We start from the raw sequence: 13,454 nt of genomic DNA on the forward strand, positions 1-13,454 counted from the left end.
TTTCTAGAGTCCACACTAAACCACAGTAAAACAAAGAAAATATAAAAATTTTCTCAGGGAACAGATTAATGAAAGAGTACTTTGGTACTCTGGACAGTCTTTTGCACTTGATGTCAAAATAACAGAAACTATTTATATTGCTCAAACCTTCAAGAAATCTGAATTCATTATTGACATCTCCAAGGGGACCTGGGCTATGTGCCTCAGTTATTTAGAGAAGGTGCTATGTTGCTTCTGTTCATATCTTTCAGAAAAGTTCTGTTGTGTGTTAGCGGGTTTACTGTGGGAGGTGCATGGTGCCTGAAAGGCTGCGTAATTGTTGTTATCTGCTGGGATGATAGCATAAGGAAAAGAAACGATGGCCACACAAATTAATTAAAACTGTTTAATTAGGCCTACTGTAGGCTACTTAGCGACTGAACAAATAAAATGTCTGCCTGACATCCGGCTCATCCGTTTTTACAGAGACCGCAACTGTTGGAGACGCGAAGGAAGATAGTTTGGGTTATTTTTCTGCGCGTCGAGCTGTGTCGCTTGTGTGAATTTACAATCTCCTTTTACAGACTTTAATTTGAATTGACTATATCAAAGTTTCAGCGTCGCCTGCGTCCTAGTCTCACGCGTTGAGAGACCCCTCCTTGGTCCACCGGTGGGGAGGGAGGGACTTAGATACCAGATGAGATTTGTTTCCAAACGCGCACCGATGGCGGTGTGAGGCGTTTGCCAGAGGAGACCGAGCAGCAGAGGATTTGTGATGTTCTCCATGTGGATCGGACTGGAAGTATAACAACTTAAACTATGGATTATTCAGTTGCTGTACTTTTACTTCTCGCCACGTTCGCGTCAGTGTCGGCAGGGCAATTCCCAACAGCGCAGACGTAAGTACCGCTGCTGTTTGAGAAAGTGCGTTCATGGGCTTTCAAACTACAATATTATGCTACTGTTCTTTTTAATGGACCACTGTAAAATACTTCTGTTTTAGGCATATATGTGTGTGTGTGTGTGTGTGTGTGTGTGTGTATATATATATATATATATATATATATATATATATATATATATATATATATATATATATATATATTTGTATCGATATTAGTCTTTCTGACAGTAGACTGAAAATAGTGTTTTCAAGCATAATTTTGTGACATTTGACATTGTGCGACAAGTTTGCCTTGTGAACCATTATATTTAGGCCACTGTCCATTTGTGGCTTGCTCACAGTAGAGAGACATGTGGTTGGCTGTCATGCGAATTATGCCGGTTTAACAGAGCGCTCTCAAGGTTTGCGAAGGTTCCCACAAGCAGGTATAGGCTACGTTTTGCTTAACTTTATTTTTTTTTTCACTTAAAACCTGCAAACCTAATGAAATACACAGAAACCTGGCTGCAGAGTTTGTTTATTTATTTTTGTCTGTGAATAACTGGTTAAAATAGATTAAACCTGAACCCATTAGTTAATTATACATAGTAAAAAAGTTGATTAAGTTATATAGTAAGATAAGTTAATCTATATCATTGATATTTCACACATGGGATGTTGTCATATGCATGCAATTGGCAGTTCAGATATCACAAGATCAGTTTGAATATGACTCCCAAATCTATATTTGAAATGCTACATTTATAGTGATAGCAGATGATGCTTCTACAGTCACATTGTAATTTAAAATTTTAAATAGTTTGTAGTTGTTTTTGCCTGTCCAGCCCAAATTTCACACCTCACACTCGATCAACAGGTTTAAGACACTGCAGATGGTTGTAACAAATGGTGAACTGCATTTGGTTCGTTTGAAGCTCAGTGGTCCCCTACAGTGATGGTAAGCCATGATGGCACTCAGCCTAATGGCCGAGTGCTATGATGTCAGACTAGAAGAGTAGCCTGCCCACTCCCTTTATTTTATGGGCACTAAGTGGATTGATCCTGTGGGTTGTGTACATAATATTCACACAGACTGGATATGCAGCTCTTACAGACACACAGCTCTACTTCCTGAGCTATCCGGCTCCACAAATAATACTATGTTTGATGTTACATGTATAATGCCATTTAAGTGTGATAACAGTCTGTATTTATTATATTTTATCACACATAAAGTTAACCTAATATAATATTATCTTGTCAGTCAAAACAGTTTTAATATAGCCACAGCATAGCAAGGTGATCCGTAGAAGTGAAGTGTTGGTGGTTTCCAGTCGAGTCAGTAGTGTGGTACATTTATAGCGATGGTGATTGTGAGTGACAAGCTTCACATTGACTCCTGGAGGTGTAAGTGACAGAGAAATACTAGAAGGGCAGAAATTGAAAGAGTGACCCAGGATGGCTCCCTTCAGCTGTTATAAAAGAGAGATAAAACACAATAACAAGAAGAATTGATTTACGATTTTGAAAAAAAAAAAAAATCCTTGTTTCCTTCGCTTTACATTCATCTGTCATGGCTAAAAGCATCTCAGATTTTCTTTGTGGACTGTCAACTTGTGTGAGCTTCAAAAGACGCTACCCCCTCTTTGTCCCTGCATGCCAATCTCTGTTCTAGCATCTTCCTCGTGCATCTTGTCCATCTTCACGTTGTGTCTGTATATATAATGCCTCTCTCTCTTTTCTTTGCGGCCTGAAGGCAGATGATTAACATCATCAAATCTGAAATGCAAAGCCTGATGTCACAGACTGTGTCCTGAAGGTCTCGGCTCCTGTTATTTACTCTGAAACCAGGAGGATGAAAAGAAAAGATGAAAGAATGAAAAACAGACTTTTTTCAGATGTGTTCTATATAGTGCTGATACGGCAAAAAAAAATTTAAAAAAAATCATTATTACATTTTTATTTTGTTTTATCTAAAACAAATGGCTGTCAACACATCTTGAACATAGACAGTATACAGACTTTTTATACTTTTTATGTAATTCATGTCATTTAACACAAAAAAGTAGTCACTTTGTCTGACATCCGAACCATATGCATTAATTGACTGAGGATTGAAAATCAGTTTATTAAAGGCATTTTTGTCTATAATTATAAATGAGCTCTATGTTTCCTCTTGAATACTATTGTCTATGTCTGTATTTGCTTTTACTCTGATTCTGGCGCCATCCCTTCTCCCTCTTTTGGTTAAGATAAATAGATTTCATGCTTAACCGGATTAAGAGCTGTATCTTTCTAATGCTGATTTTGTTATCACTGGTGGTGTAATAGTATGGACCATGATAGACATATCAGACATTGCTCATTCATCAGAATTTCAAAGTTCAAAACTGAAATCTCTGGAAATGTATTTTAACTGTCATCTGCATTTTTAAGTTTGATAATTCACAAACAATCCTAAAATAGAACAGTCCCCTACATAGGCCTGTCACGATAACAATAAGAGCAGATTTAAACCAAAAAAAAAACAACCTTTTGTTAATGTAAAATATTGTTAAACACAGTTTAGATTGCATCTGTAATGAGTCATAGAAGTTATTATTTCAAGCTTCTATGGTTTAAATCTGACCACATTGCCAAAAAACATTTCTCTGAAGTGCAATTAAAATATACAGAATGAAAAGCTGATATATGAAATGACATATACATCAGACATATTGATGAAATCTTAAAATTTTATCAAAATAACATGCCTATGGTTATAGGAAATCATCCTATTTCTCTGTTTAGTAACTTTGCCACAGGGGAGTGAATGCAACCAGGTATATTTCAGGATGCACGCTATTAATTAGAGTTTAACAGCTGGTGGCATATATCTGTTACACATTTTGTAGTGCTTGTTGCTCTACATTCTCTTCACCCATACTGTTTTGTTTTGCTTCTTGTAGAGTCGCCCCCCTTTAACTCTGGCCATGACCACTTGTTCTCCTTTGCTTTCTTTTTCCACTTGGCTATATTTAGAAAAACTGTGCTGAAGAAGGGGTGTCCTTATTGAGATGTGGGTATGTTTTACCTCTGAACAGTGGCCATGCATGTGTAAAGTGAGAAGACTGGATTTCCTTAGCTAACTTTTCTCCACAGGAAAAAGAAGCCAGTCTTTATGTCTTAGTTATTCACAACCCAGTAAAACAAATCCCAGAGAGTTTCCATTACACGGCTTCCTGGAGGGAAAAACAGGGAATGGCTAACAGCTGTTTGGATGTGATCCTTACTGTTAAGGATGCATCATGGGAAGTGTAGTGTTTGTAATGGAGGCAATTTCAAATGTTTTATTAAACACTAAATCAAATCACTGGTTATATTGTAAATATTGTTTTGAATATAAAATACAGGAAGTAGTGCAGAGTTAAGTCCCAATGTCTATGTCATAAATAAAAATGGACCAAATAAATAAAATTAAGTAAAATTAAGTGAAACTGTAAACTTTTTTAAAAAAATGTCTGTTTTTTTGTTTGTTTGTTTTTTGTAAAATCTTAAATTCATTAATGTTAACTATACATTTGGTGAAATGCTTAGTCTTCAGATTTTAAAAAATGTAAATATTCATTAAATCCGTATCATTTGCCTGAATGTTTTGTTTTTCTGCTCATTTGAACATTCGAGTAACTTATAATAAGTATGATCTGGTACTGTGAGTGCTGGTCTTTGTGCTCCCTGCCTGCTGCTGGCAGTAAGGGTGATTCTCTGTGCAGTGGTAGTACAACAGTAGTGGTCTGCTTGTGTGGGCGTACAGACTGACATTAATTGGACATTTTAGCCAAGGGCTTTTTTAATCTCACATGAACTCAGTCTGATGCAAAGATTGTATTTAAGTGTGAAACAAAGTGTCCAGGCAAATGTATGAACTAGTGTTAAGAGACTGTGAGTGCCAGGCTGAGGCTGGTGGCACTGGGCTTGTCTTGGGAGAATAGTTCATAATAATAACTTGCAGGGAGGAAGTAAGAATGATAAAACCAAAGAAATAATACGAACATATGTTACAAGTTATTGTGAAGGTTTGAAATTACTGAGGGTTTTGAGAGTTGGTATGAAAATAAACATGTCAGTGAACATGAAAATATACAAAAAAGATGAAGTAGTAGACACATAAAAAGTCAATTGTTGTTTGATGCACAGTGAGTAATGAACATACAACAGTGCATATAAGAAAACAGTTCAGATGGAATAGAGTCTAGATCAAGGGGAAGCAGTGCACTTATGCAAAACATAACAAGTACAGTTGAATGCAATTTTCAGTTCTGATTAGATTTTTAATGTTCATCCTTCACTCAAGATCCTATTTCAAACATGTCCCAGAGCATTATCCTTTGAGAGAAGATTGACTATACAATGCATAACATACATTTAAGAGCATGTTGGAAGAGGACATGGGAATTGTGTCCTCTTTTAAGAACAGTTTATTACCCATGTCATAACCTAAATAATTGTTATTGACTCATTGTGACTGAACCAAAATGTGAATTGCAATTTTGATTAATTTTGACATCATGACAATTTTAGGAGAGGGCAACAGAATAATGTAAAAACAAATAAAACAAATGGAGTTTCAGAAGCAACAGGTGTGAATGCTCCACAACAGGAACAAACACTTGTCACAACTATTGTGTTTGGTTTGATTTAACTCACTCCAACACCTGTACACAGAGCTGAGACAATGGAAGTTGTGAATACTGTCAGACTGTGTCTGCTGCTCGTTGGGATAGTGTGGACCAGACTGACACTGAGCTACAAGGACCCAGGAATTAGGGTTGCGTGATGTGCAAAAGAAGCGAACAGAATATGCAAAGATTGCTCTAATAAATTACTTCAAAATGATATTACTCAAGTACAAAGTAGTGGCCCAAGAAATTATGAAAAAGTAAGAATAAAAAGTATGCACAACTACACCCAATTAACAGTAAATGTCTAAATGTAACATCTGACAAACAAACCATAAGATACATGAATAATACAAAATAATGCTTAAAACTGATAGACTGAGAGGCTAGACTAAACAATGAAAAAACAAAATCATAACATTTTTTACTTGTAGAGATACTCAGAGTGAGAAAATAACCAAAATATCTACTCAAGTAACCGCACTGTATACAATATTCCAAGTTGAATTAAAAGTAAGTGAGGTATCTGTGAAGTAGAATTTTTTTTTAAAGTTACTCAAGTAAATGTAACTGAGTACTACCCACCTCTGTTGGAGTTGGGCAGTCAGTCAGTGTTAGGGCAGTTATATTAGAACGAGTCTTCCAACATCATTTATGAATAATGCAATCTGAAGGAACATTGAGTATCTAGAAAATCACTATCACTATAAAAACAATACATTACTATTATGGTTTTACTCTGACTCCTGACTTTAGGCTCTGTGAGTATATTGGCTTTTTTTTTTTTTTTTTTTTTTTAATAAGCCTGAAAAATATGCATTTGGTGATGGCTTACCTTAACGTGCACCATTCTAGTCTTCATCGTTTTCTCAGAGGCACTGCCTGATCATTTGATAATGATGACTGCATCAGGTCATCGTGCTGTGATAGCCCAAACATGACAGTGTAACAGGGCAGACAGATCCTGTTGTGGAGGCCTGTTTAAATGTGACTCTTCAGCTTGAGAGGAAAAACCGACAGGCAGAAACATCAATAATGTCTCACCATAGACGATAATGAGGGTACAAGACATTTACAAAGCCTGTAATCATGCTGTTATTGACCTCAGTGAAACAGACAGCAACACTTGGTCTTGTGATGATACGTGATGGGAAGTGGGGAAAACCATAATGAAGCAGAAAATACTTGCTAACTAACTTTTGTAATTTAACTGACTATGTATGATCATTTTACACACATGAAAAATGACAAATGAAAAAGACCACTGATCGATGAACAGTGAGTTTATGAAAGCACAGACACAATTTGAGTGACATAGAATTAAAGGGCAGTTGGGCTTCTGTTCTGGGGTCAGTGGATCCCAGTATAAGATCCTTTTAATAAGTGATTGTTGACAATGGGAAATAATTATTTACTATGTTTGTGTCATAGATTATAATAAATGTGTTGAGGTTGAGGTTCAAACACCATAAAATGTGAATACATTTGACTGTTCTGTTTACACAAGTGTGTTTAATCAACTCTTTTTACAACCTTGCTCTACTTTTTTTCATAATTTAGCAAAATTGAAAAACAACCAGTGTGGTAATAATGACTTCTCTCACTTCTTAGTCTGAGGACAGAATATGTATTATGTTTGTTTATTACTGTATGAAAAAGGAGCATTTAAGGACTGCTGAAAAAATATGAGACTAGTGCTCTAAAACTGTAAAAAAAAAGTATGTGATTCTCAGTGAAAGGAGATAAAACAGAAGAAAAGTGGTGATAGCTTCCTGCTGCTCTGTCACTATGATAGTTGCTTATTAGATGCCTGGCTTCATCGTCAAAGCTCTTATTAACTATCCCCCTGTGGCACAATTACATCCACGCTTTCTTCAAACATTACTATCTTTGCTGCACATCTCTCCTCTCCACATACTGTCAGCCTGTCTCTGTCGAGGAACAGATTAGAAGTGCTAAATTACTACTATTAGAGAAGGATTTAAGATTTCAAACTGTCCTTCTGAGTAAGTCGTGAGGAACTGTGGAGTTGACAGTAGAAAGTTGTTTCTAACTTTCCAACAGTGTTTTTGTAGTTTGGTCTTGATTCTGATCAGAGGTTGGGGTTGGGAGACATAACCATTTCAGTGTTAGTTTAAAATTCCTGGTGCACCAGTTATATTATGAAGTTCTTTAAAAATGTACCTTTCATAAAAAACTAGGAGAAAGTTGACCTACCTGCCTGCATGATGGTCTTGAAGATTTCTAATCCCAAGTGACTGTAAAAGGCACGCATAAAAATGTTCAAAATCATATGAAGATAGAAACCAGTATAAATTGCCAAGGGCAAGAAGAAGTCTGCAAAGTGTTACAAACTTCTTTAGTTGTTTAGATTTTAAATTCAGACCGAGTCATTTTCTTTTAAACCTCCTCATAATATACACCTGGGAAGAACCTCTAAAAGCTATTGTTAAGTTGAACTGGCAAAGTTCTTCAAAATACTCAAGGGCATTGCGATCTGGATATAGTTTTTTTTTTTCTTTTACTTGAAGACATCAATTGTGTCTAAGCAAAAAGAATGAGAATCTAATCCACACAAAATCAAATCAATATCTCAATTCGTTATTAGCAAATAGCCCATCTTGTAGTTTAGACCTCTTCAAACATTTTCTGAAATGCATCTAATTCCTATATTTGTGATTATATTTAGAAGCTTTTTTTTCTCTCAAAACACTTCTGTGTGTGTTTTTTTATGTGACCTAAACAGAATCCTACTTATTAAACACACATTTCCAATCTAATCACAACTGGAAAGCTTGTCAGAGAAATCACATCTAAATAGTAATACCTTTCCTAAATTGTTCAGGCCTAGTTTCACACTATACAAAATCAAAAGCATGTGATAGGTACTACAAGCAGTGTGTATGAATGGTGGACACACAAGGACAAGAGCACATGAAGGGCCTCCTCCACAGTCACATACTAATGCTGGCCGCAGGGGTCCATGTGCTGAGTCATGCTCTCTATTCTAGGATTAGAGCCACTTCCCCATTCAGTGGGACCATGCGCTCTGATTGGACGAAGGGATAATTTTTATTGCAGTGTGTTCTTGTGAGTGAGGGCTTTCTTGAAACATGAAAAGTTCTACACATTTCATTGCTCTGGTTGACACAGCTGATCAGTGATGCTGTTATTTGAAGTTTTGAAGTTCAGCCAGATGAGTCTAATTTACACAGTGACTAATTGATCTAATTGTAGACTCCTTTTTTAACATGATTATTAAAATGTTGAGACAACAATCTAAACATCAGCTTCACTTATTTGGAGAAATTTGTTTGGGAAATCACATTAAGATTTGCGATCATTACACTGTGTTATGTATGGTTTTGTTCTCACTCAGTCAGGACCCCCCGTAAATGAGGGGTCATATAATACTGAGCCTGCTCGTACACTAACAGACCGCCCTCTTCATTAGATTAAGTGCTTTTGCAATAGAGTTGCACCTGTGCCATGACCTTTGACCCTTAGCTGCCCCCTGCTGTCCCTTTATAAGTCCGGTGCTCCGTTACACACATGGACACACCCACACAGAGCTGACAACTGTTGTGATGGATGCATCCTGTGCAGGTGATGAAAAAGGGGGAAAGGCACTATTGTCTGCCCACTAACCACAGTATTCCTGTCTGTGGATTTAGAGGCTGTAATACTTGCACTGGACTGCAGCACCTCGGCTAGTAGCACACCTCCGTGACCCATCTGTGCTTCTTTCTGAAGACAGAGGTCTTCTTCAAATTTATTTTAGTTTTGTGCTTCAATGTACCAGGGTTTCTCATTTTTTTCCTCAAATCTGCATTACATTTTAAACAGGACTTTTACTCCTACTCTCCACGGTTAAAAGTTGGACTTTTAACTAAAAGTTGGACTTTTAACTATGGAGAGTAGGACTGGGCAATTAATAGAATTTTAATTGAGATTGAGATTCATTAATGTTTAATTGTCAATGATATGATTGGATCATTTTAATCAAGAGGTCCAGAGCCTGTAAAAGGATGTGTTTTTTTTATTTTTTGTATTTTGGAAATTTGACTATTTTTGTGTTAAACTGCACTTATTAAAAGACTATATTATGGCCATGAAATTCGTAGTTAAAATTATATATTTTTTTTATTTTTTAAGATTGTAGCAAATGTTTAAGCTTGTAGAAAAATGCATTAGCGGAACTTACTTTTTTCTTTTCCTTTACTTTCACTATTAAAGGCTAAAGCAAGCCCTGGAATAACGAAGTGCAGTCACGACCTAGTCAGTTGTAAAAAGGAAAAATAAGTGTGTGTTATTAATATGTCAGAAAAAAGATGCTTGTGATTCCTGTTGGTCGCGGATTCAGTTTCAGAGACGCTGTGGCACTATGTGACCTCACCAGCCATTTTGGAGGTCTGCTTCCCCTCCACATACTCCCATTCCCACCGGAGAGGAAGCATGAGAAGGGTTACAGGGTGGGCATCAAGATCATCTAATTTTACCAATGGTCAAACTCACACGGCCCAGTTATAAGTTCTTTCTTATGTTTTTCTTTCTATAGTAGGAATATGCCGTGTTTTACTGATGAGAGAAAGATGTTTATCTGTTTAAAAAGCTCACAGTTAAAGCTGGTTTGGGGTTGGACCAGTGAGATACAGAGTGATAACAACAGGAAAGGGACACTTTAAGGGGACATGCCATGGTTGTTGGTGGGATTTTGCTTTCCTTGTGAGCTTTGGGTGATATATTTGCAACTAAGGCGGTGTTCACATTTCCATACCAACGACACATCGAAACTGAACCTTAACTGGGACTAAATTTGGAACAAAACCTGGATTAGACCACCATTAAACACTGTGTACATCTCAAGGAGACTGGCATCAAGTCAGAGCCAGGACAAGTGTGAATGCACCATTACAGTCTTATGGTGCTGTCACACTTGTCCTGGTTCTGACTTGCGGACCATATAATCTTATTTTATGGTAGATCATTTTACATTCACACTCCAGGCTTATTTCATAACAGAAAGACAGTTGGGTCAATCTGTATTCTTGGTGTATTTATAGGACTTGGTTCAATCCTGTTGTGGTTCTGTTTTAGTCCTGGTCTACTTCATGGTTTAGTCCTAGTTTGGTGAACATTTATCGTGTGTACCTTTTCTTTGCACTAATGGGAAAATGTTGGTTATTTTGAGCCATAGAAGGTTGAATTATGAATTTCTATGACTCATAGATAGATGCAAACTAACTGCTTAAGTGTTGCATTCTGTTATCTATTTTTTGCAGGTAATATTTTTTAACAATATTGTACACTTAGAATACTTTTTAGGGGATAATTTCGCTTTAGGGTTTGGATTCGCTATTATCTTTTATCATCTGTATTTACTTCAGCAATATATCACACTTCAAAATGTGTTATCGTGACAAGCCGACATCAGAGTCTGAATTTTATACTTGACCTCTACAAAATGTGTTGTATGTAATGTTTAAATGGACAATGTTACATTTCATAGTTTCTTATACTCCATATTTAAGAAGCTGCCAGATCTTAAGGATCTATGGACTGCTACACACAACAAATAGTATGTGATCTCCATGCCACACACTTTAGCTTGTATCTCACATTACAGTGTATGTTTTTGAATAAGAAAACACAGACAGGGTTCATATGTCAAAGGCCTCTCACCACAGTACCAGGTTAAGAGGTTAATTTACTCTCGGCCAGAAAGGATCATTTACTTTATGGATTCTGTCATGTATTATATATTTAGTCTTGTAAAAGATCAGGGTGAGGGACTCTGTTATATAAAGAGGTGTCAGAAATAACATGGACTAAACATATACTCAATGTGATGACTGGTTCCTTCATAGCACTAAAAAAAAAGGCCGACATGAACTTAGTTACCTCTGTACTGTAATGAGTGTGTCTATATCGTGTAACAGGTCCATGTGTCAGGTGCAGATTAATCTCATGTTTTGACAGTCAGTGAAATTATCATATTAGTTTCACACATTAAACACTCACATGGTTAACCTGAGCTGAACTAAAGGGGTCTGCAGTGCTTAAGGTCTATTAAGGATTTATTAATTACTGTTATTACCTCCTTACAGATGGGGGAGATCTATTGGCTGTTTTAGAGATATGCAAAATGTATTACTGATTATATATTTTAGAATAAAAATAAACAGGTTGTAAAAAGTTGTTCAAATCAAAAAATAATATTAAAATGAGTATGTAAAAGTAGGGGTATAAATCATGATTATAAAATATGTGATAATCAGGGGTGGTCCTAGGCATGGGCCAACAGGGCAGCCGCTCTGGGCGGAATTGCATGGGGTACAAGAAAAAATTGCGATTGTTCAACACGCACATCAGTCAGTGTAGGTTCACCACTGGTGATAATGATATGCATATGTAGCATGTTTTCATTTTAAAGAAATGTACCGAATCAGCCTCAAGTTACATAAATGAGAAAATATAACACGGAAACGTTTACATGACTCAACATCTTACTGAGTTCCAGTATTGTGTTATTTTTGCAATAAGTTTTATAGTGCATGCAAACAACAAAAGCATTATATTTGTAGATAGATAGATAGATAGATAGATAGATAGATAGATTAGAGAGAGAGATACTTTATTGATCCCGAGGGAAATTCAAGTTTTGCTGCAGCAACATTTACACTGTGCTTCTTATTCGCCTCTGTGTCTCAGTCAAAGGTCTGGTCAGGTAGGGTCAGCAGAATTGTGTCAGTGCAGTTTGAGGCGAGGAATAACCAAATGTTCTGCAGCATCACAGCAGTCTCCTGGATAGATAGATACTATTAGTCTAGAGGGAAATTTTCTCTGGTTTGGCAAATATTGTTCATTTTCCATTAAAGCTGCACTGGGTTTTCTTCAGCAGATAATCTGTAGCATTAACATTCAGTTTGAGTCGGATGCTTATCTAGACTGAATAAAATTACTGAAGCTCAATTACTTTGATGAGAAGATGTAAGAGATTTGGAAGCTCTCATTGGCTGTGGAAATGTTGTCTAATTGATTGTTTTTATGTTCTCAGGATAAAAGAATGGGTCGACCAGATACAAAAGGATTTAATCACATTAACAGACTCAGCCAGTGGCATGCAGAACCTAGTGGAGGTAAGGAAAAATATATATATATTCTATGGAAACACATGAGCATTTTATATATATATATATAAAATGCTCATGTGTTTCCATAGAATACACTGTGCATTTTTGTGACAGCTTTGAAATAGAGAAGACAGCAAGTAATGTATTGCAGTCATTAATGCTGTTTGCGCTTCAGCTGTCAAAACACATATGATATAACCTTACTATCTATAGCAGCTTTATGTTAGGCAACACATCTTCATTTCATTCAGCAAGCCCCATGTACCTAAGGTTACCTAAGGGAAGTAATATAAAAATATTACATTTAAATGTATATGCAGTGAAACAGAGATAGTTATAATCCATAATTAGAATTTGGTAATACTTAAAAAATGTGAAATTTAGAAATACATTATTATTTTTATTATTATTATTATTATTATTAGTAGTAGTAGTAGTAGTAGTAGTAGTAGTAGTAGTAGTAGTAGTAGTAGTATTAATATTAGTATTGTTATTCATAGTAGCAATGCCAAAGGGATTTAAGAGAAGGGATTTGAGAATTAGAAACAAGTTAGAGAGTGTAAGAGTTAAATACCCTTTTCCTCCTTTTGTGTTTTGAAAATCAGGTAATGCACGTTTAACCAATATAATGGAGAATGACAGTCTTCAGAGTAATTGTGTCCATCTTTATCTACTTCTTCTAGTCTTATTAATATATTACTGAGAAATAAAGTGGTAACCACTCTACTTTAATGGACATTTTTAGTCATAAAAAAATATGTATTTAAATGAAAAATGACACTTCATGCATTATGGCCCTAA

General features: G+C 36.1%; 1 protein-coding gene across 1 annotated transcript in view; it reads left to right on the top strand.

Annotated features, from left to right (window-relative positions):
* Nucleotides 1-707: 707 nt before the first annotated feature.
* The window catches only part of LOC110161913 (voltage-dependent calcium channel subunit alpha-2/delta-1), a 52,839-nt gene continuing 40,092 nt past the window's right edge, over nucleotides 708-13,454 (top strand). Inside the window, exons 1-2 of the mRNA XM_055153880.1 lie at nucleotides 708-878; nucleotides 12,578-12,659. Coding sequence (XP_055009855.1) covers nucleotides 799-878; nucleotides 12,578-12,659 — 162 coding nt within the window. The 5' untranslated portion in view covers nucleotides 708-798. The remainder of the gene's footprint in view (nucleotides 879-12,577; nucleotides 12,660-13,454) is intronic.

The sequence above is a fragment of the Boleophthalmus pectinirostris genome, unplaced genomic scaffold, assembly GCF_026225935.1.
Source record: "Boleophthalmus pectinirostris isolate CB_2022bp ecotype Guang Dong unplaced genomic scaffold, ASM2622593v1 HiC_scaffold_18, whole genome shotgun sequence".
NCBI lineage: Eukaryota > Metazoa > Chordata > Actinopteri > Gobiiformes > Gobiidae > Boleophthalmus > Boleophthalmus pectinirostris.